Here is a 26,991-nt window from a genome sequence, read left to right on the forward strand (position 1 = left end):
GTTCTCAGTCACCTGGTAAAATAAGGGTAAAAGGGTATGGGTCTTTATTGATTAATTGTCTGGCTTCTTTGCCTTTGAGACTGGCCAACTTGTCCCTCAAGTACTTTACTTGGTGCATGAGTAGGTCATGATTAAGAACAGTCCGCTCAGTGACATCTGTGATCCTTCTATGAACTCTGTTTCATCACCAGACCTAGCCTATTTCATTCTACAGAACCTCTCAATCTGGCCTCAAAGTGCTCCTCAACCCGCCTACCAGAAGTGCCAAGTCACGGCGCTCTCATCTGCGGTTTCTTTGTGAGCTCACAGTAAGCTGCCAGGCTGTGGTGTGAAGCCTCCCGAAGAGAACATCAGGAACGATCTGTACCACTCCTCAACCAAATCTGCCTTCCACATTGTTCAGAGCCGGGAACAACCTGATTTTACACAGCAGATTAAACACTGAATCGGATATGGGGAATAATATTCCCGCTGTTCCCTGCATTGCAGAGATGTTTTGGAGATTGTGCAGGTATAGCGAAAAGTGTTTTAATAAAGATAAAGAAATGGGGATTTAAAGAGTTCATACTTGGTAGGTGAAAACTCCCGCACCTCTACCAAAACATTCAAACTATATTCCAAAACCAATTATCCTTTGACGACGTGAAGTAAAAAAACAAGACCCCCTTCAGAAAGAAAAAAACACTACATTTGGATTTATTCAGAAAAAGGCCAAAGGGGCATGTAATAAGAGAGTCAACTACTTGGTAGGTGAAAACTTCAGCCTATACCTCATGTGACACGTTCACATTCAATTATGTACCAACCCACTCATAAGTAAACAATACCTTGGTACAGAAAGAACCCCTCAACCAAACAGCCTACATATTATGAGTCTATGCCCTTAAAACACATAGGCCTGTGTGTCATCTCTGACACACAAGTATAATTACAGGCAGGTATGTCTTATTTCTCAGACTGAGACAGCCCGTTGACTGTGCAGTGAGGAAAACAGATTTTAAGACTCTAATCAGATAATAATGATTATTTCACTCATATGATGACTAAGGAAGATAAGTGGGAGCTGTCTAGAGTCATATTCTATGTGTCAAGAACATTTTTAGGAAATGAGACATGAGATAAATGGCCCATAATTGGGCTCAATCAGTATTACTTTCTAACAGGCTTTTACTAGGACGTTTTACTGAAGATGTCCACTCTCAGACCAAGTGGCCTATGGGAGTAAACCAGATCTTGCTGCAACCAGAAAGTAATACAGGTGGGTGTATAGTTATTGTCACTCTTTGGTACACAGTGGTCTGACATTTCTCTGTCTATGTCTGGCTGTACATGCAGGTGTTATGCAAGAGGGGCAGCTGGGTTTTAAAACATTAAGGATGCAGCTGTGGAAGAAAAAGGAAGAGCATCTTCACCTATAATAAACATTTAATTGAAAGGACGTGTTGTGAATGTGGCCGAGGATGGCTGTGCGCTCCTGCATAATGCTGCCTCCATTAGCAATAAAAAAAGATGAGGAGCAGAGCGCTTTCTCAGTCCTCTCCACTCAGCACGGAGAGCACTCGAGGAGGAGAGTGGTTAACAAACACACACACAAACCCACACACACTGCTTTTCATTCACAAAAGCCTTTGCACGTACAGACTATACAGACTACAGACTATATTTATATTTTTGCATTATCATGTGAAGTGTACAACAACTTGAAACTTAAACTATGAATGACACTAACATTAATATTCCCACTGTAGACCTATCTGTAATACTGAAAAAACATTCCACAATCACATCATTAATGTTTGCTGCCTACTACACTTACTGAGTATTTAAGAGCTGCAGTTAAGTTGACATTTAAAACGGTTAAGGTAAGAGTTAGGTAAGTGTAAAGGTAGGGGTTAAAGTTAAGGGAAAGGAAAGAGGAAGGGGGATACCTAGTCAGTTGTACAACAATTCCTTCAACTGAAATGTGTCTTTCCACATTTAGGTTAGGGTAGGGACGTCCCAAGGATTCCGGATAGCACTAACCTTTATTTCCCACAATTTTAACTGACTTGTTTTACGGACTGATTCTACTTCAGCCTGTTGAGCTATGATGCCCCCCTACATTGGACAAACAGACTGGCAGGGTAAGTTATCCCTTCATCAATGGTGAGAGCACGTATAGGGTCTTGACGTGGGTCCTCTGGGGGATTACGTTAAACTCCAGAGGCCGGTGGGACTGTTAAGTGACGTGAACACTTGTCTGTGTGTGTACATCCAGGCATGGAGCAGTTCCTGGTTCAAGGCCCAGCGAGTGGCTACGGTGGGGGCAGAGATGAGAATCTGTTGGAGAAACTGGAGCCCTCTGCGACCTGGGCAGAAAGCTAAGGTTGCGACTGTAATCGCGTCTTCTGAAATATAAACCCTCTGCTCTGGCCAGTGCAGACAGCATCCCTATTGAAAAATCCCTGCATAGAGCCAGTGTTAGAACGATAAACTCTATGTTGACTCTGGTGTCACCAGAAGAGAGGACCAGTGAGCCAAGCACAGGATAGACAAGGCTGGTGTCTTCACTTCAGAGGGGTACAGACAAGGGGACACATACATGAGACAACAGACAAGTGACAAAAAAAAATACACTACAAATGTTTCCTGTAGGCTGGATTGTGGTGTTGTTGTGTTGATTGTATTGTACAGTGCCTTGCGAAAGTATTCGGCCCCCTTGAACTTTGCGACCTTTTGCCACATTTCAGGCTTCAAACATAAAGATATAAAACTGTATTTTTTTGTGAAGAATCAACAACAAGTGGGACACAATCATGAAGTGGAACGACATTTATTGGATATTTCAAACTTTTTTAACAAATCAAAAACGGAAAAATTGGGCGTGCAAAATTATTCAGCCCCCTTAAGTTAATACTTTGTAGCGCCACCTTTTTCTGCGATTACAGCTGTAAGTCGTTTGGTGTATGTCTCTATCAGTTTTGCACATCGAGAGACTGAAATTTTTTCCCATTCGTCCTTGCAAAACAGCTCGAGCTCAGTGAGGTTGGATGGAGAGCATTTGTGAACAGCAGTTTTCAGTTCTTTCCACAGATTCTCGATTGGATTCAGGTCTGGACTTTGACTTGGCCATTCTAACACCTGGATATGTTTATTTTTGAACCATTCCATTGTAGATTTTGCTTTATGTTTTGGATCATTGTCTTGTTGGAAGACAAATCTCCGTCCCAGTCTCAGGTCTTTTGCAGACTCCATCAGGTTTTCTTCCAGAATGGTCCTGTATTTGGCTCCATCCATCTTCCCATCAATTTTAACCATCTTCCCTGTCCCTGCTGAAGAAAAGCAGGCCCAAACCATGATGCTGTCACCACCATGTTTGACAGTGTGGATGGTGTGTTCAGGGTGATGAGCTGTGTTGCTTTTACGCCAAACATAACGTTTTGCATTGTTGCCAAAAAGTTCAATTTTGGTTTCATCTGACCAGAGCACCTTCTTCCACATGTTTGGTGTGTCTCCCAGGTGGCTTGTGGCAAACTTTAAACAACACTTTTTATGGATATCTTTAAGAAATGGCTTTCTTCTTGCCACTCTTCCATAAAGGCCAGATTTGTGCAATATACGACTGATTGTTGTCCTATGGACAGAGTGTCCCACCTCAGCTGTAGATCTCTGCAGTTCATCCAGAGTGATCATGGGCCTCTTGGCTGCATCTCTGATCAGTCTTCTCCTTGTATGAGCTGAAAGTTTAGAGGGACGGCCAGGTCTTGGTAGATTTGCAGTGGTCTGATACTCCTTCCATTTCAATATTATCGCTTGCACAGTGCTCCTTGGGATGTTTAAAGCTTGGGAAATATTTTTGTATCCAAATCCGGCTTTAAACTTCTTCACAACAGTATCTCGGACCTGCCTGGTGTGTTCCTTGTTCTTCATGATGCTCTCTGCGCTTTTAACGGACCTCTGAGACTATCACAGTGCAGGTGCATTTATACGGAGACTTGATTACACACAGGTGGATTGTATTTATCCTCATTAGTCATTTAGGTCAACATTGGATCATTCAGAGATCCTCACTGAACTTCTGGAGAGAGTTTGCTGCACTGAAAGTAAAGGGGCTGAATAATTTTGCACGCCCAATTTTTCAGTTTTTGATTTGTTAAAAAAGTTTGAAATATCCAATAAATGTCGTTCCACTTCATGATTGTGTCCCACTTGTTGTTGATTCTTCACAAAAAAAATACAGTTTTATATCTTTATGTTTGAAGCCTGAAATGTGGCAAAAGGTCGCAAAGTTCAAGGGGGCCGAATACTTTCGCAAGGCACTGTATGTTTTTAAAATGTTGTATTGATTGCTGCTGCCTTCTTGGCCAGGTCTCCCTTGCAAAAAATACTGTTTCAATGGGATTTTCCTGGTTAAATAAAGGTTAAATAAAATTATACCCATCTCCCCATCCTTCAACAAGCGACTGCTTGAGTACACTGAGTGGCCAGATACAGTATGAACTGCCATACGCTGCCTATACCAGCTGTGTTGACATCACTAGAGATTCGCAAAATGCTTTTCGTTTGCTAAGGACTTCAGTTGCTCAGGAGGGAAAAGTGCTCTGTAGTGTAAAATAGTACTATTAGCCAGCCAATTTACATTTATGTAAATGTGCGGGTCATGAGTTTCTGCTAAGAGTAAAATATTGAGCAGTGAAAATAGGACATTCATCTTGTCTACACAACCTTCTGGAGAGTGAATATTGAGAAAAAACTTTTCCTGAAAGCACACGCAAGATTGATGATATGCAAGTCCAACTAAATTGGATTCTTTCCCAGGCTTTTTATTTCTTTCACAAAAGGTGTCTTGTTAAACTTTTTTTCAAAGTCTTGCAGAGATGAATTTGCTTCTGATGTGGAGAAGAGTGGGATAACAAAAGACTGTCAATGAAGTCCTTTTCCTCTCTAGACTGAGACTACCCCCTCTGACACTTGGGCCTGGGTAGGAATAAGAGCAGAGTGATGCTGTGTACTTATACTTCTCATTAACTGCATAGAAAGTTCTAAGAAAACTCCTGGAAGAGGCAGAGGGGAGTGAGAGGGGTTAGTTAGCAAAACATTGCCTAAGTATACAATGCTAGAGCTGAAGACACTCAAGTTCACTCCATCTTCGTTTCATGCACACTCGCTCACACACACTAACTAATGCTAACTATGCTAACTGTCCCTTAACTGTGAGCATGGCCCAGTCTCTCGCACACGCACACACACACACACACACACAATGTCCTGTTTTGATGCAGGACCCGGGTGGAAAACAATGCTGCAGTCTAAACGGGCCAGTGGTATTTGTGTTGGTGGCTGTGAATGGGATGTTACAATCAGGCCAGGAACAAAGGCTTGGAATGAAGGAGCCCAGAGCCCAGGCTCACTCCCACACAGCTCTGGAGCAGGTCCAACAACATACCACCTTTATCTACCTTGACCACTGATCAGATTTGCAGTGAAGTAAAATATTAAATCATTTGATGTAAATAGCAGGAACACCTATGATAAATCTCTTTATACAACCATATTGCATCATCTCTTATGGAGCACAGCCCACACATACACGTGGCTCTGTTTACTTCAAATGCCCAAAGAATTGAGGCTGTTCTGAGGGCAACTCAATATTAGGAAGGTGTTCCTCAAAATGCACACTACCGTGCTCCGAGCATGCAAATTGGAGTTCGGGAGGCTCGGAATATGAGTCCAAATCAAAGTATGCGAAACGGAGTATGTAGGCCACTGTTCGAATGCATACTTTGTTTGTACATACTTTGAAGCATGCATCGATGCAAGCGTCAACAGAAAGTATGCAAAGAAATATGGCTCAACCTCGTAAAACAATTACGCACATTTTCATGAAATCAATGGTGGCCATTATTTGAGCTGAAGCGAGAGAAAATACACTCAGACTTCAGAATGAAATGTTGCCTATTCACATATCACATGTTGCCAGACTACAATATTTTAGCTTGATATGTTAATATATACATACTGTGTTAATTTTGGCATGGTTACCTACCTACAATACCCACTGTAGGTTGCAAGCCCATAGTAAATCAATAGAGCTAACTGGCTAGCTACTACTATTCCCTAGTGAGATAGCTAGCTAGCTAACAATTATTTGTGGCTAACTACCCATGAAGAATTGACATCTACCTTGGATAACATTGGTTTTAGGTCATTTTTGCCTGTTATACTATCTGGTTAGCGACATTAATACGATTCACATATAGCTAGCTGATAGTTATGAAGTAAAAATGTTTGCTTTGTGTATATCTTGTTTCGTCTCCATTGTTGCCATTGTCCTGGCTGGAAGAAGGTTCAGTGAATGGGGAGATACGGCGGAGGTCATACAGTAGAGGGAGTGGGAGTGCTTCTCAAATGTAATGTTTTATGTGTTCTTCACACTCTCGTCCTCACAAGAACGTACTGAAGAGAATGTCCTCGGAGAATGCACTTGGAGCATGAGAGTGTGGAGCACGGCAATATGCATAGAGAAACACCCTCAGTGTACACTATACACTGCATTAGGTACTGGTGAGCCTCTCCCTACTCTGTATTATACTTTTGTGTGTGGGTTCCAGGGCCATTGACACACACTGCCTCCCTCCCTCCAGCCCAAGATACAGGGGGAGAAGGGAGAATGTTCAGAGTGGAATCACACATTAAATAATCTTATTGGATGAAATTCACAGCACTGTGTTCTGGGAGCCTGCTTCTCCTTAGGCAGCATCCATCAATGCTTATATCAGTTTGTCTCAGACATTTCAAGCTAACATTTCTACACTACTTTCTTTAAAAAATATATTTTTGTAATTTAGCAGACGCTCTTATCCAGAGCGACTGACAGGAGCAATTAGGGTTAAGTGCCTTGCTCAAGGGCACATTGACAGAACCTGTCAGTTACTGGCCCAACACTCTTAAATCGCTAGGCTTCCTGCCCCCAATGATTTTCTAACGCCTTACTTCACTCACATAATAACGGTAAATGGGGCATTCTATAGAGAACACTCACTGACTCAACATACACTGACTAAAGGATGTTTACGGCTATTTACGGGATGTGCCGGTATGCACATTTCTGAAGCGTGATACATCTGTTTTGGTAGGGGGTAAAACAATTGACTAAGTGCTGTGTATTCCCTCTCCAGCTACAGCGTCTGGAAAGAGGGGAAGTAGGGAGGGAGGGATAGAAGAGATGGAGGGATAGAAGAGATGGAAGAAAGGAGAGCGAGGGAAGGAGAGGGGTAGAAAACAAACCATGAGCTCAGACTATTAGCCGTCTCGAGTACCACCTAGGGGAGATGGTGTCTATGGCATGTTTAAGTTGTTGCCGGCTGGTTTACACAGTGTGAACGAACAATTAACAGATTTACTCAAGTCAAAGGAGACTAAGCAATATGAGGCGAGTCTGAATCAGTTGTTATGAGACAGATGTATTCTGGCTACATCAGAGTAGTTGAAACCTATTTAGAAAAGTGTTGTGAAACTACCCCAGAGCGTGTTGATGATGACAACATTTGTGTAACTATAAATTATAAATACATTTTCTGTTTGATCAAAAACATTGTCTCTCTGTTTGCCTCCTAAGTATTACAGAGGAGCCTGTTTATCTTAGTGCAACTGTTCAAATAGTTTCCCCTGCAAACACACCATTTTATGGCAGAGCTACTTACTGTGGGATTAAGGTGAGAAGATAAATATGATACGGAAAAGTAATTTAGCAGTGGATGTAGACTAGATACTGGACACACACACACACACACACACACACACACACACACACAAATTGGATTCTTCCGAGAACCATAGGCTCTTGTGGTTTTGCCAAAGATGTGATATGTGATTTGGCATCTTAAATCATAAGATGTGTTTTATACTAATTACCTCTGACTTCATATAAGCCATCTCTCCTCTACAAGGTCTACAAGGTTTCATGGAGCATGCGTTTTGAGCCTGCAGGCAGGCTGATGTGATGAGCTTGGATAAGAGCAGAGGAAAGTGGAGGAGAGGCGTAGAGGATAGGGGAGGGGGAGAGGAGAACACAGCGACAGCCTGCTGGAATGGGAACTGTCCTCCAGTGAACAGAGGCAGCACTGATGAGCACAGGAGCACAGTGCTTCCTGTTGTTGCAGCCTAAAAAACACTGACCTTCAGAATGTCATATCATAAACACACGTGTATCGTGCACACACGTTTCCTTTTGCCGCTCACGTCCGTCCCCCTCCCGACTCCCCCATCTCCAACCTCCTCTCCACACATCTGTCTCTCTCTCTCATCACTTCCCCTTTCCATATGGACAACCCTCGACAGCAGGGCTCTGAGCGAACTTCCTCTCTGCCAGCTCCTGTCACTGTCACTTTGGTGGGAACGCACAGCAAGGGAGCACTCAGAACTCAAAAGAGGCCCTGTCAATTTCAGCTTTTAGAGTGCCCCACTTTCAACAGACTAGCATCGACTGACCACAAGAACATATCGACAAGTTCTGCCTCTCTGCCACTCAAAGCAATGTACTTCAGCGGTTCAGGTCTGCTCTCATGTCTCAAATAGTACTGTGATGTTGTTTGTCACGGTTTAAGAAATAGATTTTAGTGATGGTAAATGGTCTTAGTTTTTTGTGGCAGTGAAACAAATGGTTAAATAACACACTGTGATCCTTTCCAACCCCACGAGTCCTCATGTTTAATGTGTGCACGCACGTGTGTGTGTGTTGAATACCTGTATACCGGCTGCATCTCTCGGGCGATGCCGATCACAGCTCCGGGAGGGAATCGATCAAACTCCAGAAACAGCTCCCTGATGTTGCTCCTGTACTTCAGATCCAGGTCCAGCTGTACAATGCGCTGCAGATCTGAAACAGAGTTAAAAACATAACTCAGAAATGAACACTTCTTGATAGCACCTGTTGAGTAGCAGATTATTTTGGCTATACATCATATCGGCTAAGAATATCAGCTATTAGTGCTGAGAGATCAGTGCTTTTTCAAGTCTGTTCCGTTTTGGTTCAATTAGGCAAAAATAATCACGGTTTCCAAATTTAAAAAACTATAATTGATTTAATTAAATACACTATGCATTGTGTGTTGAATGCTGTAACACAGAATAAAAAATAAAAGTCCCATGATGGTAGTGACTGCCCATTACTGCCTATCACTTATTAGCAATAATTGATTTACATGACTTTAATAATATATTTCAGGTGTATATTACATTTGATTAATTTGATGACTTTATTATTTCATTCCAAGTCATCATCTATATAGAGCTGCTGCCTATGCTGTCTGACAAAATCACTATTTTAGTAGTTTTTCAAAGTAAATAAGGCATTTTATGACAGCTGAATACCAACTATCAATCACTCAGATCCTGTATTTTTTTAGTTCGAGATACCTCACGAAGCAACTGCTCTCTGTCCCTCTCGATCACGCATTCTTCAGTCTCTTTTTGTCACTTTCTTGGACTACTGCGGATTGGGTTTTTGAGCCATCTGTGTACGTGGTCTAGATCATTTTTTGGACTTTCGGATAATTTTTGGGGAGATCCATTGAGAGTGTATCTAGATAATTTTCTTGTACTTTCAAATTACTATTTTACTATTCCACTCGTTAACTTTTTTATTATATATATATATGAAACTGCGAGTAACATCTGTAGTTCGAGATGCCAAGACCCAAGGCATGGTTTTCAGATTGACACTGATTGATACTGCTCTGTTGGTCAACTGAGATAAGCACAGTATTGTGTCCATTGCACCTTAAGTATACCCTAACCTTTCACTGCCATGCCAACCAGCAAAACACAGGAAGGTGGAACAATGAACAGATGAGTCTCTCCTGGTAACTGGGGTGACTACAGCTGCATTTACACAGTTCTGATAAATTCCACAATAATTGGCAAAAGAGCTGATCTGATTAGTCAAAAGACCAATTATTTAAAAAAAAGAAAAAAGATCTGATTGGGCTGCCTGTGTAAACACAGCCTAAGTGTCTATAGAGTGTTAAAAGTACAAGTAATCGCTGCCTAAGTAAAGCAAGACAAACCATGCGATTTCAGTTAACAAGAAACAGTTTTCCAGCTTCTTGATATCAGACAGTGGTATGCACTTTAATCAAACGTGTCTCTGTCCCAATCTCAGAGTTGAGGTCACAATGGAGCTCGGGGCCCTGGCCTGAAGAGGCCAGACTGCATAGACAATGGGCCTGCATATGGAAAAGGGAAAACAAGTGGCCTAAACTAAGCCTGTTGAAACCAGAACAATGCTGGGCTAGAGCGGGGTCTCCACAGAGGCTTTGGCCAGAGAGATATTTTAGGGCCGTTCCAAACAAGCAGCGGAAACTAAACTCAGCAGAGATGGTCAGCCGTTTTCTCCCCTGCTCTTTAAAGGGGCAATCTGCAGTTGCTAAATACATTTGTGGACTTAAATCAATGATATGTACCCATTGATTCTTGATGAATATAACTTAGAAATGCCTCATGAGCATACTGTCAACTGTTGTACCCCATCAGAACCCAAAATAAGCTTGTTTTATTCTAATGTTTATAAACAAAGAAAATGTAAACACACACTGTATAGCCTCAAAACATGGTTAAAACTATAATTTTGATATCATGGATGTTCAGTCCTTGTATCTATAGCTCTATGAATTTGAGAGCTGTTACATTTCTCCAGCCCCATCACAGTTTTTTCGCTAAACAGTGGTGGGGAAAACCCTTAATTTTTTCAACTTCGGATTGACTCTTTAAACAAGGCAGTCCCCTTTACAATGCCTTCATGAGGTAGAGTGGTGGAGCGTCATCCCCCGACCGGCGAACGCTGACTTTGTTTGTTCTGAGGGGGCTTTAGACGGCCTGCTTTGGGACAGGGGAAAGCAGGAAGAGTCTTTGGCTGATACAACATTGGGCTGAGCTATGATATAACCACATAAAGCATAAAAAGACCACAGGGGCAAAGAGTCACATTTTACTCACACTCTTCCATTGCCGCTTCGCTTAACCATCATTGACTGCTATTATGACACCATTTAATGCTGACAGGCAATGCAGAATTACCTTAAAAACAAACGCGATTTCAAATCAAATTCTCTATTAATACTGATGGAGGAATGCAGGGTGACATTTTACCATTCTGGAAGAGCTGGGGCTCTCTGGCTGGTGCCTCGGGTAACGTTACAGTGCAGGATAACAGAGCGTTTGTGCTCGGCCAACTCGGATTCATTTCAGTCGGCCTCGTTTCCCCAGCGGGAGAGACCAATTCCCAGAACTGTAGGGGTCACAGCAGGGTTCACCGCCACGGCCCACCTCCGGCGCCCAGCCGAGCGTCTCCATGGACCAGGCCTCGGCGGGCCATGATGACTGCTTTGTTTAATCATGCCTTCAGAGAACATTATGTCTGAGGAAAGTAGGCGGCATTAAAGGGGGGCTTGGGGTTTGGGAGGGAGGAGACTTGGTCTTCTACTAAAGCCTTTTCTTATTTGAAAGAAAATATGTCAGGTGTGGTCACCTGATCTCAAGATCATGTAGGCCTATGCCTTATTTTGATCTTCTGTTTTATTTGTCTGATGTGACTAGATGTCCATTGGTTTTGAACCTGTCCCTTTTATAACATAATCCACTATGACCAACAAAGCTACCAACAATTTGCCTCATTCCCCTCTCACTATGCTTCAGGCCAGCAATGTGATGTGCCATTTTCAATTACTCATATATTGGATAAAAAGAGAACGAGGCTTTATCCATCCCAGTTCTATCTATTTCTATACAGCGTAGTAGCTGCGGGCTGCATTGTCTGTCAGAGATAAAGAGGCAGTCAGCAGTAGAAACCATAACAGTGTCCTCCCTGCCCCTGTTCTGGTAAAAAGCTGAGGGATGGGGATGGAGAAATGTAACCACTCTCAAATGTATAGACTATGAATGCAAGGACTGACCGTCCATGATATTACAGTTATTGTTTTAATCATGTTTTGAGGCTATATATGTTGATGTAAACAAGTGGTGATTGCTCCTTTAAGACGGTTAGGTGGCTACGAGTCCGCCCGTGTAACGTGTGTGCTGGGAGTCGGGAAGCAAGTTCAGGGAATACATTTAATGAACGAAACATAATACAAAACAAGAAACACAAACAATGCACAGACAAACTGAAAAAGAAACAATGACGCCTGGCGAAGGAACCAAAGGGAGTGACATATATAGGGCAGGTAATCAGGAAAGTGATGGAGTCCAGGTGAGTCTGACGACACACAGGTGTACGTAACGATGGTGACAGGTGAGCGCCATAATGAGCAGTCTGGTGACCTAGAGGCCGTAGAGGGAGCACACGTGACAGCCCGAAGCAGCCAGTGCATTACACTGTTTCTGTCTTGTCTGTAGTGTCTCAACATCAAGATGACAAAAGCAGCAAAAGAGGACCTTACTTATTCTCGCATAACTTAACATGGGTCAACGTGGTTATGACTCATAACTTAAGGTCCAACTACCCGGCCTTATATGAGCAGTTAAAACATTGAGTATGGGCTATTTGCCTAGGTACGCCCATGGGTAGAAAACCCCTGGGCGCTGAAGGGGGGTCAAGTCGATGACATCCCTTATGTTCTACCGATGGTTTAACAGCTGAATTACAGCACCATGTACATACTGTAGCTTTCTTCTACCACCCCCACCACACCAAAAACATCACAAACCAAATGGCCATTAGTCTATTCTTATGTTGTTCAAATAAATTTTGTTGGCATGTATAGTGGGAAATCTCTGGGGACAGACTGAAGGCAATCTGTTTAGGGAATACTACATACTAACATGTTGTTGGTTTACGTTTCAAGACTTATATACTGTGTTCTATTCAAACCTAACCCAGCCACATCATAGACTATTTAAAGTGCTAGGGGACAGCTAAAGAAGACAGACAAAATGAAATAAAACATTTTGTATATTCCAACAATTTTGTTGACTTAATGACCCGCACTCACTTCCTAAACACAATCTAGTGCTGATCAGTGATGTTTGTACAGCTGTTTTTTTTCTCTCTGAAAACAAAAGGACTCATCAGTGGGTCTAGATCAGTGTTAATGAGTGTTAAAGTTAACTACATGTAGTTCAACTAGTGATTTAACTACATTTTGCAGTAGGTTGGTGGTAGTTCAGTAGTTCATAACTTTTTTTTGCCATGTAGCATGTTTAGCTAACCACTAGAAACCCTAATCAGTATATATACAGTACCAGTCAAAATTTTAGACACAGATACTCATTGCAGGGTTTTTCTTTATTTTTTACTATTTTCTATATTGTAGAATAACAGTGAAGACATAGCTATGTAATAACACATATGGAATCATGTAGTAAACAACAAAGTAGCCACCCTTTGCCTTGATGACAGCGTTGCACACTCTTGGCATTCTCTCAACCAGCTTTAAGAGGTAGTCACCTAGAATGCATTTCAATTAAAAGGTGTGCCTTGTTAAATTCATTTGTATTATTTATTTATTTGTTAATGAGTTTGAGCCAATCAGTTGTGTTGTGACAAGGTAGGGCTGGTATACAGAAGATAGCCCTATTTGGTAAAATACCAAATTCCATATTATGGCAAGAACAGCTCAAATAAGCAAAGAGAAACGACAGTCCATCATTACTTTAAGACATGAAGATCAGTCAATCCGGAAAATGTCAAGAACTTTGAAAGTTTCTTCAAGTGCAGTCGCAAAAACCATCCAAGCGCTATGATGAAACTGGCTCTGGTGAGGACCGCCACAGGAAAGGAAGATCCAGAGTTACCTCTGCTGCAGAGAATAAGTTCATTAGTTACCAGCCTCAGAAATTGCAGCCCAAATAAATGCATCAGAGTTCAAGTAACAGACACATCTCAACATCAACTGTTCAGAGGAGACTGCGTGAAATCAGGCCTTCACGGACGAATTGCTGCAAAGAAACCACTACTAAAGGTCACCAAATATAAGAAGAGACTTGCTTGGGCCAAGATACATGAGCAATGGACATTAGACCGGTGGAAATCTGTTCTTTGGTCTGATGAATCCAAATTGGAGATTTTTTGTTCCAACCGCCGTGTCTTTCTGAGACACAAGAGTCGATGAACGGAGGATCTCTGCATGTGTGGTTCCCACCGTGAAGCAAGTAGGAGGAGATGTGATGGTGTGGGTGTACTTTGCTGGTGACAATGTCAGTAAGTTATTTAGAATTCAAGGCACACTTAACCAGCATGGCTACCACAGCATTCTGCAGTGATACGCCATCCCATCTGGTTTGGGCTTAGTGGGACTAATATTTGTTTTTCAACAGGACAATGACCCAATACACCTCCAGGCTGTGTAAGGGCTATTTGACCAAGGAGAGTGATGGAGTGCTGCATCAGATGACCTCCACAATCATCCGACCTCAACCCAATTGAGATGGATTGGGATGAATTGGACCGCAGAGTGAAGGAAAAGCAGCCAACAAGTGCTCAGCATATGTGGGAACTCCTTCAAGACTGTTGGAAAAGCATTCTTCATGAAGCTGGTTGAGAGAATGCCAAAAGTGTGCAAAGCTGTCATCAAGGCAAAGGGTGGCTACTTTGTTTAACACTTTTTTGGTTGCTATAAGATTTCACGTGTTATTTCATACAATGTAGAAAATAGTAAAAATACAGAAAAACCCTGCAATGAGTGTGTGTGTGTATACATTTTTGTAAATGTATTAATAAAAATAAACAGTAATACCTTATTTACATACAGTGGGGCAAAAAAAGTATTTATTCAGCCACCAATTGTGCAAGTTCTCCCACTTAAAAAGATGAGGCCTGTAATTTTCATCATAGGTGTACACTTCAACTATGACAGATAAAATGAGAAAAAAAATCCAGAAAATCACATTGTAGGATTTTTAATGAAATTATTTGCAAATTATGGTGGAAAATAAGTATTTGGTCACCTACAAACAAGCAAGATTTCTGGCTCTCACAGACCACAACCTCAAACAGTCACACTCCAAACTCCACTATGGCCAAGACCAAAGAGCTGTCAAAGGACACCAGAAACAAAATTGTAGACCTGCACCAGGCTGGGAAGACTGAATCTGCAATAGGTAAGCAGCTTGGTTTGAAGAAATCAACTGTGGGAGCAATTATTAGGAAATGGAAGAAATACAAGACCACTGATAATCTCCCTCGATCTGGGGCTCCACGCAAGATCTCACCCCATGGGGTCAAAATGATCACAAGAACGGTGAGAAAAAATGCCAGAACCACACGGGGGGACCTAGTGAATGACCTGCAGAGAGCTGGGACCAAAGTAACAAAGCCTACCATCAGTAACACACTATGCCGCCAGGGACACAAATCCTGCAGTGCCAGACGTGTCCCCCTGTACATGTCCAGGCCCGTCTGAAGTTTGCTAGAGAGCATTTGGATGATCCAGAAGAAGATTGGGAGAATGTCATATGGTCAGATGAAACCAAAATAGAACTTTTTGGTAAAAACTCAACTTGTCGTGTTTGGAGGACAAAGAATGCTGAGTTGCATCCAAAGAACACCATACCTACTGTGAAGCATGGGGTTGGAAACATTATGCTTTGGGGCTGTTTTTCTGCAAAGGGACCAGGACGACTGATCCGTGTAAAGGAAAGAATGAATGGGGCCATGTATCGTGAGATTTTGAGTGAAAACCTCCTTCCATCAGCAAGGTTATTGAAGATTAAACGTGGCTGGGTCTTTCAGCATGACAATGATCCCAAACACACCGCCCGGGCAACGAAGGAGTGGCTTCGTAAGAAGCATTTCAAGGTCCTGGAGTGACCTAGCCAGTCTCCAGATCTCAACCCCATAGAAAATATTTGGAGGGAGTTGAAAGTCCGTGTTGCCCAGCAACAGTCCCAAAACATCACTGCTCTAGATGAGATCTGCATGGAGGAATGGGCCAAAATTCCAGCAACAGTGTGTGAAAACCTTGTGAAGACTTACAGAAAACGTTTGACCTCTGTCATTGCCAACAAAGGGTATATAACAAAGTATTGAGATAAACTTTTGTTATTGACCAAATACTTATTTTCCACCATAATGTGCAAATGATTTCATTAAATATCCTACAATGTGATTTTCTGGATTTGTTTTTCTCATTTTGTCCGTCATAGTTGAAGTGTACCTATGATGAAAATTACAGGTATCTCTCATCTTTTTAAATGGGAGAACTTGCACAATTGGTGGCTGACTAAATACTTTTTTGTCCCACTGTAAGTATTCAGACCCTTTGCTATGAGACTTAGTTGACAGTGCTGGTCAGAGCAAAAACCAAGCCATGAGGTCGAAGGAATTGTCCGTAGAACTCCAAGACAGGACTGTGTTGAGGTACAGATCTGGGGAGGGTACCAAAACATTTCTGCACCTTCCAACAGGACCTCGATCCTAAGCACATAGTCAAGACATCACAGGAGTGGCTTTGGGACAAGTCTCTGAATGTTGTTGAGTGGCTCAGCCAGCGCCCGAACTTGAACCTGATCGAGTATCCCTGGAGAGACCTGAAAATATCTGCTCAGCGACGCTCTCCCCATTCAACCTGACAGAGCTTGAGAACAATGGGAGAAACTCCCCAAATACAGGTGTGCCAAGTTTGTAGTGTCAATACCCAAGAAGACACGAGGCTGCAATCGTTGGAAACGGTGTTTCAACAAAGTACTGAGTAAAGGGTCTGAATAAACGTAAAGAAAAATGTCTAAAAAACAGTTTTTGGTTTGTCATTATCAATTTTAGAATAAGGCTGTAACATAAAAAAGTCAAGGGGTCCGAATACTTTTCAAATGCGCACACACACACACACACACACATTAAACAAATAGAAACGTAACATGCAAAAATGTTACTGAGTTACAGTTCATATAAGGAAATCAGTCAATTGAAATAAATTCATTAGGCCCTAATCTATGGATTTCCCATGACTAGGAATACAGATATGCATCTGAAAAAAAGGTAGGGACGTGGATCAGAAAGCCAGTCAGTATCTGGTGCGACCACCATTTGCCTCATGCAGCACAACACATCGCCTTCACATTAAGTTGATCAGGCTGTTGATTGTGGAATGTTATCCCACTCCTCTTCAATGGTTGTGCAGAGTTGCTTGATATTGGCGGGAACTACAACACGCTGTCGTAGACGTCGATCCAGAGCATCCCAAACATGCTCAATGGTTGACATGTCTGGTGAGTATACAGGCCAAGGAAGAACTGGGTCATGTTCAGCTTCCAGGAATTGTGTACAGATCCTTGCGACATGGGGCCGTTCATTATCATGCTGAAACATGAGGTGATGGCGGAAGATTAACGGCACGACAATGGGCCTCAGGATCTCGTCACAGTATCTCGGAGCGTTCAATTTGCCATCGCTAAAATTAAATTGTTGTCCGTAACTTATGCCTGCCCATACGATAACCCCACCGCCCCATGGTGCACTCTGTTCACAATGTTGACATCAGCAAACCACTCACCCACACAATGCTGTCTGCCCGGTACAATTGAAAACGGGATTCATCCCTGAAAAGCACACTTCTCCAGCGTCCTTCACCTCTCCAAAGTACGTATGGGAGTTACAGCGAAGGGACCAGACTAACTCCCAACAGGTTAAAAATATATATATTATAATAATTATTATATATACAAAATGTAAACAAATATATGTATATATTACAGCTTTAAAACATTGCTTTTGTGTTTAATAGGCTAAGTGACATGTGACCCCAAAGTGATCTGTTATTGCAATTTCAGATTTAATATCAAAGTAGTTTGCATTTACTGAACTACTTTTTCAAAGTACCTTTAGTTAAGTAAACTATATTTTCTTAAGGGTGTGAAGTAATTGGTAGCTTGGTAAACTATTTTAAGAATAGCTTCCCCAACACTTGTCGAGATACAAGTAGTAGTGAGGAGGACAATTACTGAGGGGAGTGAAAGTGCTCACACCACCTTCCTCCCTCTAACAACCCACTCAGCTGAAATCAGAGGAGGCTGTATGTAGGTCAGCGAAAGTGACACTACAGCTGCATCTTGGTCTCATTCTCCACAGCAAAGCTGAGCCGAAGGACCCGTCTCCCACCTCTACTCTCTTCCAATGTACACTGTAACAAATGAAAGCTAGGCTATTATTTATTTATCACTGTTGAGATATGATTACAATGACTTTCCAATCACCAATGCATTGACAGCCATCTGATGAACTCACTGTAACTGGGACAGAAAAAGACATTGAAACACGCTGAAAACAACACAGAACTGTGTTGTTATTGCAGTTTATATGGAATAACAGTCTCACTGTGGAATAGTACAGACTAAAGTCCATTTTAAGAATATCTTCATACGAATAACTGTCTGTGATAACTGTCTGTGTTGTTTGTTGTAGTAGCCACGTGACATGACACAACAGACCTTCCATATCAGGCTGTTTTGACGTTGCCTAGACACATTCATATAATATACTACACTGCTCAAAAAAACAGGAACACTAAAAATAACACATCCTAGATCTGAATGAATGAAATATTCTTATTAAATACTTTTTTCTTTACATAGTTGAATGTGCTGACAACAAAATCACACAAAAATTATCAATGGAAATCAAATTTATCAACCCATGGAGGTCTGGATTTGGAGTCACACTCAAAATTAAAGTGGAAAACCACACTACAGGCTGATCCAACTTTGATGTAATGTCCTTAAAACAAGTCAAAATGAGGCTCAGTAGTGTGTGTGGCCTCCACGTGCCTGTATGACCTCCCTACAACGCCTGGGCATGCTCCTGATGAGGTGGCGGATGGTCTCCTGAGGGATCTCCTCCCAGACCTGGACTAAAGCATCCGCAAACGCCTGGACAGTCTGTGGTGCAACATGGCGTTGGTGGATGGAGCGAGACATGATGTCCCAAATGTGCTCAATTGGATTCAGGTCTGGGGAACGGGCGGGCCAGTCCATAGCATCAATGCCTTCCTCTTGCAGGAACTGCTGACACACTCCAGCCACATGAGGTCTAGCATTGTCTTGCATTAGGAGGAACCCAGGGCCAACCGCACCAGCATATGGTCTCACAAGGGGTCTGAGGATCTCATCTCGGTACCTAATGGCAGTCAGGCTACCTCTAGCGAGCACATGGAGGGCTGTGCGGCCCCCCAAAGAAATGCCACCCCACACCATGACTGACACACCACCAAACCGGTCATGCTGGAGGATGTTGCAGGCAGCATAACGTTCTCCACTGCGTCTCCAGACTCTGTCACGTCTGTCACATGTGCTCAGTGTGAACCTGCTTTCATCTGTGAAGAGCACAGGGCGCCAGTGGCGAATTGGCCAATCTTGGTGTTCTCTGGCAAATGCCAAACGTCCTGCACGGTGTTGGGCTGTAAGCACAACCCCCACCTGTGGACGTCGGGCCCTCATACCACCCTCATGGAGTCTGTTTCTGATCGTTTGAGCAGACACATGCACATTTGTGGCCTGCTGGAGGTCATTTTGCAGGGCTCTGGCAGTGCTCCTCTTGCCCCTCCTTGCACAAAGGCGGAGGTAGCAGTGGGTTGTTGCCCTCCTACGGCCTCCTCCATGTCTCCTGATGTACTGGCCCGTCTCCTGGTAGCGCCTCCATGCTCTGGACACTACGCTGACAGACACAGCATACCACCCACACCTTGCACCAAACCCAACTGATTGCCTCAAATGCATTAAGAAGGAAATAAATTCTACAAATGTACTTTTAACAAGGCACACGTGTGAATAGGAATGCATTCCAGGTGACTACCTCATGAAGCTGGTTGAGAGAATGCCAAGAGTGTGCAAAGCTGTCATCAAGGTAAAGGGTGGCTACTTTGAAGAATCTAAAATCTATATTTTGATTTGTTAAAAAAAATTGGTTACTACATGATTCCATATGTGTTATTTCATAGTTTCTATGCGCCTGATCTGCTTATCAACCACGCTCAGTACTTGACAAGGTTTCTGCTGATCCCTGGGGGAATGGAGTGTGGAGGTGATAGAGAGCTGTCTAAACAACATAACCAATTCTCTAACAAAAGGGCCAGGTGTGGTTGAGACCAGGGGAACAGTCGGGTCAGGACATGTTGTAGAGACCCCCTGAGGTAAACATCAGATACTTCTAAAGGAGTAATTTCTCAGGGGCTAAATTAAATTACTGAGAAATATTTCCATTGTGTACTCTCCCTCGTCTATTCTGAAGAGCGAGTTCTGCATTTGATGCTTATTTTTAATATAAGGATAGAATGGCGCTGCAATGGATAGCTGCCATTTTACGGGCTCCTGAACAATTCTGCTATTTTGTAGGGGTCACTACAGTCCCTGGTTTGTTTCCAGGCTGTATCACAATCAGCCATTATTGAGAGTCCCATTGGGCGGCGCACAATTGGCCCAGCGTCGTCCGGGTTTGGCCATCATTGTAAAGAAGAAATTGTTCTCAACTGACGTGCCTAGTTAAATAAAGGTTCTAATAATAATAATAATAATAATAATAATAATATAGCCATGAAATGCTTTGAAAGGATGGTCATGTATAGACCCGAACGGAATGCGCACACGTAGCATTCTGATGAAAATGTGCAGAATTTAAAATGGAATGCATAGGATTCTAAAGCTAAAAATAAGCTGCCAGCTGATAAAAAAAGCTAAATAAAATGGATTCGTTGTTGAATAATTTTCTTCAGTTTTCATGGATTTTCACACCGAAAAGTGTAGCCAGAGGTGTAGCCCACTCTCCCCACTCCCCTGTGTGAGTGAGAGGTGCAGGGTGCAGACAGCTCTGTGAATGAATGACAGCTGTCTGAGAAGAGAAGTATCTAACAAGAAAATGACCAGACATACAGCAGAAGAGTTTAGGAGTAAACACTTGGCAACCAGAATAACAGCCAGGGACAGGGAGTTTCCAGCTGAACTGCATGAGGATGGAGGAGTACTTTTCTGCAGAGCCTGTCAGCATTCAATCGACTACATACGGCGTCAAAATGCGGTGGAGCACCTGAGGTCACTCCAACACAAAAATAGGAGGGCTAGTGGACTAGGTAAACATTCTGATGCTTTAGCTAGCTACAGATATATTAACTAGCTGGTAGGTTTGTTCTAGTTAGCTAATAACTGTTCATGTTTGTCTGCATCTACATAGAGTGGCAAGTTAGCTAGCTAGCTAACGTTAGCCGTGCGAGATTCCCATGTCACTCCAGCTCCATCACGTAATTTATGCTAGCTAGCTACTGTTAGCTAGCTAACAAGTTAGCCAAAGTGATGTGGTGGAGCTATCAAAACAAGTGACAAGTTAGGAATTACAAAAGCAGCAAGTAGCCAACATTTTTTGTGACCTTTTTTAGTTAACTATCATTGTTTGAAAACGCCTTTGTGTGTGAGACATACTTTCAGGTTTATGGGCTGTGTGTGTGTGTGTGTTAGAGGACGACCGATTCATCGGAATGGCCGATTAATTAGGGCTGATTTCAAGTTTTCATTGCAATTGGAAACCGGTATTTTTGGGCGCCGATTTCCGATTTTCTTTTTTAATTTAAATTATTTTTACAATTTTTATACCTTTTATTTACAGTGGGGCAAAAAAGTATGTAGTCAGCCACCAATTGTGCAAGGTCTCCTACTTAAAAATATGAGAGGCCTGTAATTTTCATCATAGGTACACTTCAACTTCCCTAGGCCGTCATTGAAAATAAGAATTTGTTCTTAACTGACTTGCCTAGTAAAATAAAGGTAAAAAAATAAATAAATAAAAAACTGCTGGGCAACACGGACTTTCAACTCCCTCCAAATATTTTCTATGGGGTTGAGATCTGGAGATTGGCTAGGCCACTCCAGGACCTTGAAATGCTTCTTACGAAGCCACTCCTTCGTTGTCCGGGTGGTGTGTTTGGGATCATTGTCATGCTGAAAGACCCAGCCACGTTTCATCTTCAATGCCCTTGCTGATGGAAGGAGGTTTTCACTCAAAATCTCACGATACATGGCCCCATTCATTCTTTCCTTTACACGGATCAGTCGTCCTGGTCCCTTTGCAGAAAAACAGCCCCAAAGCATGATGTTTCCACCCCCATGCTTCACAGTAGGTATGGTGTTCTTTGGTGGCAACTCAGCATTCTTTGTCCTCCAAACACGACGAGTTGAGTTTTTACCAAAAAGTTATATTTTGGTTTCATCTGACCATATGACATTCTTCCAATCTTCTTCTGGATCATCCAAATGCTCTCTAGCAAACTTCAGACGGGCCTGGACATGTACAGGTCATTCACTAGGTCCCCCGTGTGGTTCTGGGCTTTTTGCTCACCGTTCTTGTGATCATTTTGACTATACGGGGTGAGATCTTACGTGGAGCCCCAGATCGAGGGAGATTATCAGTGGTATGTCTTCCATTTCCTAAAAATTGCTCCCACAGTTGATTTCTTCAAACCAAGCTGCTTACCTATTGCAGATTCAGTCTTCCCAGCCTGGTGCAGGTCTACAATTCTGGTGTCCTTTGACAGCTCTTTGGTCTTGGCCATAGTGGAGTTTGGAGTGTGACTGTTTGAGGTTGTGGACAGGTGTCTTTTATACTGATAACAAGTTCAAACAGGTGCCATTAATACAGGTAATGAGTGGAGGACAGAGGAGCCTCTTAAAGAAGTTGTTACAGGTCTGTGAGAGCCAGAAATCTTGCTTGTTTGTAGGTGACCAAATACTTATTTTCAACCATAATTTGCAAATAAATTCATTAAAAATCCTACAATGTGATTTTCTGGATTTATTTTCTCATTTTGTCTGTTGAAGTGTACCTATGATGAAAATTACAGGCCTCTCTCATCTTTTTAAGTGGGAGAACTTGCACAATTGGTGGCTGACTAAATACTTTTTTGCCCCACTAACTAGGCAAGTGAGTTAAGAACACATTCATATTTTCAATGACTGCCTAGGAACTGTGGGTTAACTGCCTTGTTTAGGGGCAGAACGACAGATTTTCACCTTGTCAGCTCAGGGGTTCCAATCTCGCAACCGCACAGTTAACTAGTCCAACACTCTAACCATTGCACTCCACGAGTAATATGCCTGTTACGCGAATGCAGTGAAGACCAAGGTAAATTGCTAGCTAGCATTAAACTTATCTTATAAAAAACAATCAATCATAATCACTAGTAATAACTACTAATCCAGTTTAGCAGGCAATATTAACCAGGTGAAATTGTGTCATTTCTCTTACGTTCATTGCACGCAGAGTCAGGGTATATGCAAGTTTGGGCTGCCTGGCTCATTGCGAACTAATTTGCCAGAATTCTACGTAATTATGACATACATTGAAGGTTGTGCAATCTAACAAGAATATTTAGACTTAGGGATGCCACCCGTTAGATAAAATACCGAACGGTTCCGTATTTCACTGAAATAATAAACATTGTTTTCGAAATGATAGTTTCCGGATTCTATCATATTAATTTTATTTACCTTTATTTAAGGTTATTAATGACCAAAGGCTCGTATTTCTGTGTGTTATTATGTTAGAATTAAGTCTGATTTGATAGAGCAGTCTGACTGAGCAGCAGCAGGCCCGTAATAATTCATTCAAACAGCACTTTTGTGCGTTTTGCCAGCAGCTCTTCGCAAGCACAGCACCGTTTATGACTTCAAGCCTATCAGCCTAATGGCTGGTGTAACCAATGTGAAATGGCTAGTTTGTTAGCTGGGTGTGCGCTAATACTGTTTCAAACGTCACTCGCTTTTAGATTTGGAGTAGTTATTCCCCTTGCGCTGCAAGGGCCGCGGCTTTTGTGGAGCGATGGGTAATGATGCTTCGAGTGTGGCTGTTGTCGATGTGTTCCTGGTTTGAGCCCAGGTAGGGGCGAAGAGGGGGACGGAAGCTATAATGTTACACTGGCAATACTATAGTGCCTATAAGAACATCCAATAGTCAAAGGTATATGAAATACAAATGGTATAGAGAAAAATAGTCCTATAAATACTATATTAACTATATTATTTAAAGTAATGTTAAAACTCATGTTAAAAGGAACCACCAACTTTCATATGTTCTCATGTTCTGAGCAAGGAACTTAAACGTTAGCTTTTTTACATGGCACATATTTTTATATGGCACATATTACTTTCTTCTCCAACACTTTGTTTTTGCATTATTTAAACCAAATTGAACATGTTTCATTATTTATTTGAGGCTAAATTGATTTTATTGATGTTTTATATTAAGTTAAAATAAGTGTTAATTCAGTGCTGTTGTAATTGTCATTATAAAAAAAATAATAAATTGTAAAATATATATATATATATTTTTTTAAATCGGCCGATTAATTGGTATCGGTGTTGAAAAATCATAATCGGTCGACCTCTAGTGTGTGTGTGTGTTTAGCTTCAAAGCTTGAGATCCACTTTAGGCCTGCTATTGAACTTAATTTTCCAAATTTGACAAATGTTCTTTATTTTCTACATTCTTTTTCAGTCCAAACAAAATCAGTATCCTGGCCTCCTGTCTGGCAAAGACCCCCTCCAAAACTGAGAGAAAGAAGTTCAAAAGAATATTAATCAATGCAGACATACCTCGAGAAGGGGCCCATGTTCAGAAACACTGCAAGCAGGGAGGGTCTATCCCAGCGCAATCCTATCTGCATAGAGTAGCTGCCCGAGCTCTATCCACAATATGAACAGGACATCAAAGATTCTGTAGAGGGAAAGGACATTTCATCCTTGATGAGACGACCGATGCCTTTGGAAGATGTGCACTCACTATCCTACTCCAGCCAGTGGGTGAGCGACCTGTTGTAGCAGATCTGGCTTTCTTGGACCACGGTGTCTCAAGCGGTCATTACCAGCCTCAACAACAATGGGGTTGACTTTAACAATGTGTGACTTTTGTAAGCAACTCAGCTAGCTACATGAAGAAGACTTTCCCTGGCATCTTGAAGGGCCTCTTCCAAAACTCTAGACACGTCACCTGCTTTGCCCATCTCCTGAGCCTGGTGATGGAGGTTTCTCCAGAGGTATTTGAGGGCGTGAACAGGCTGTGTGCTCTGGTGAAGAAGGTGTTCTGTCAAGCACCCCAGCATCGTCTGGACCTTTATTTTTTATTTAACCTTTATTTACCTAGGAACATCAGTTAAGAACATATTCTTACAATGATTTGCCTACAAAAAGGCAAAAGGCCTCCTGCGGTGATGGGGGCCTGGGATTAAAATAAAAAAATAAAAACGTTTTAAATATAGGACAACACACACACCACAACAAGAGAGATCTAAGAGAACACTACATAAAGAGAGACCTAAGACAACAACATAGCAAGGCAGCAACACATGACAACACAGCATGGTAGCAGCATGGTAGCAACACAAAATAAAAACAACATGGTACAACACAACATGTCAGCAGCACAAAACATAGTACAAACATTATTGGGCACCTAAGATCATGAGACCATTCATTCTGAAAAATGGCCATTCTCTTGTGATGCCTGTGTATACTGTGCAGACCATGTGGGGCTCTTGGATATGTGCTGTGGAGTACCTGACAGAGTACATGGATGTGTTCACCGACTTCACTATGAACTTACCAGAAACTGTGAAGTGTGCCCAGGACTTTGTGCGCTGCTGAGGGAACACAAAGCCCAGCTGAAGGCACAGGCACTATTCATTGTGGATCATAGTGTGGAGATAGTGGCTAACCTGACAAAGCTGGAGGAGACCTCTGTGCCAACAGCTCACAACATCACCAGCAAGCTGGAGGACCTGCAAATGCAGTTTGAGTATGGCTGACGCCCTCAAACAACTGAGCTGCTGGGGCAGCTTCCAGAGAAAGACAGGCTCTCCTGCACTGAATTGTTCCAGTATGCCATGGCAGCGTGCTCAATAAAGCTGCAGACTGTGCTGGACAAGCACCTCTGCCTTCACCTGGTCAAGTCACTAACTGTTCTAGAGCCAGCCCAGGTGGTTTGCGCAATAAAACGACATTTAGAACTATGTCCATGCCATCCCTTCTCTGAGCCAGGTGTCTGCAGAGGAGTGGCACAGATAGAGTGCATTTGGAAAGTATTCAGACCCCTTGACTTTTCAACATTTTGTTACGTTAGAGCCTTATTCTAAAATGTACTAAATAGTTTCCCCCCCTCAATCTACACCCAATACCCTATAATTACAAAGCAAAAACAGGTTAAGACATTTTTGCTCATTTATTATATCACATTGACATAAGTATTCAGACACTTCACTCAGTTCTTTGTTGAAGCACCTTTGGCAGCAATTACAGCCTTGAGTCTTCTTCGGTATGACACTACAAGTTTGGCACACCTGTATTTGGGGAGTTTCTCCCATTCTTCTCTGCAGATCCTCTCAAGCTTTGTCAGGTTGGATGGGGAGTGTTGCTCCACAGCTATTTTCAGGTCTCTCCAAAAATGTTTGATTGGTTTCAAGTCCGGGCTCTGTCTAGGCCACTCAAGGACATTCAGAGGCTTGTCCCGAAGCCACTCCTACATTAACTTGGCTGTGTGCTGCTTAGGGCGATTGTCCATTTGGAAGATGAACCTTCGCCCCAGTCTGAGGTCCTGAACACTGTGGAGAAGGTTTTCATCAAGGATCTCTCTGTACTTTGCTTCGTTCATCTTGCAATCGATCCTGACTAGTCTCCCAGTCCCTGCCGCTGAAAAACATACCCACAACATGATGCTGCCACCACGCTTCACCGTAAGGATAGTGCCGGGTTTCAGGCCAAAGAGTTCAATCTTGGTTTCATCAGACCAAAGAATCTTTTGTCTCATGGTCTGAGAGTCCTTTAGGTGCATTTTGGCAAATTCCAAGCGGGCTGTCATGTGCTTTTTACTGAAGAGTGGCTTCTGTCTGGCCACTCTACCATAAAGGCCTTATTTGTAGAGTGCTGGAGAGAAGGTTCTCCCATCTCCACAGAGGAACTCTAGAGATTTTCCAGTGACCATCCGGTTCTTGGTCACCTCCCTGACCAAGGCCTTTCTCACCTAATTGCACAGTTTGGCCGGGCGACCAGCTC

General features: G+C 42.4%; 1 protein-coding gene across 1 annotated transcript in view; it reads right to left on the bottom strand.

The window, feature by feature from the left end:
• Nucleotides 1-26,991, bottom strand: part of LOC115109182 (xyloside xylosyltransferase 1-like) — an 80,308-nt gene that overhangs the window by 21,849 nt on the left and 31,468 nt on the right. The window contains exon 4 of the mRNA XM_029633837.2: nucleotides 8,725-8,857. Coding sequence (XP_029489697.1) covers nucleotides 8,725-8,857 — 133 coding nt within the window. The remainder of the gene's footprint in view (nucleotides 1-8,724; nucleotides 8,858-26,991) is intronic.

Source organism: Oncorhynchus nerka, linkage group LG25, assembly GCF_034236695.1.
Source record: "Oncorhynchus nerka isolate Pitt River linkage group LG25, Oner_Uvic_2.0, whole genome shotgun sequence".
NCBI lineage: Eukaryota > Metazoa > Chordata > Actinopteri > Salmoniformes > Salmonidae > Oncorhynchus > Oncorhynchus nerka.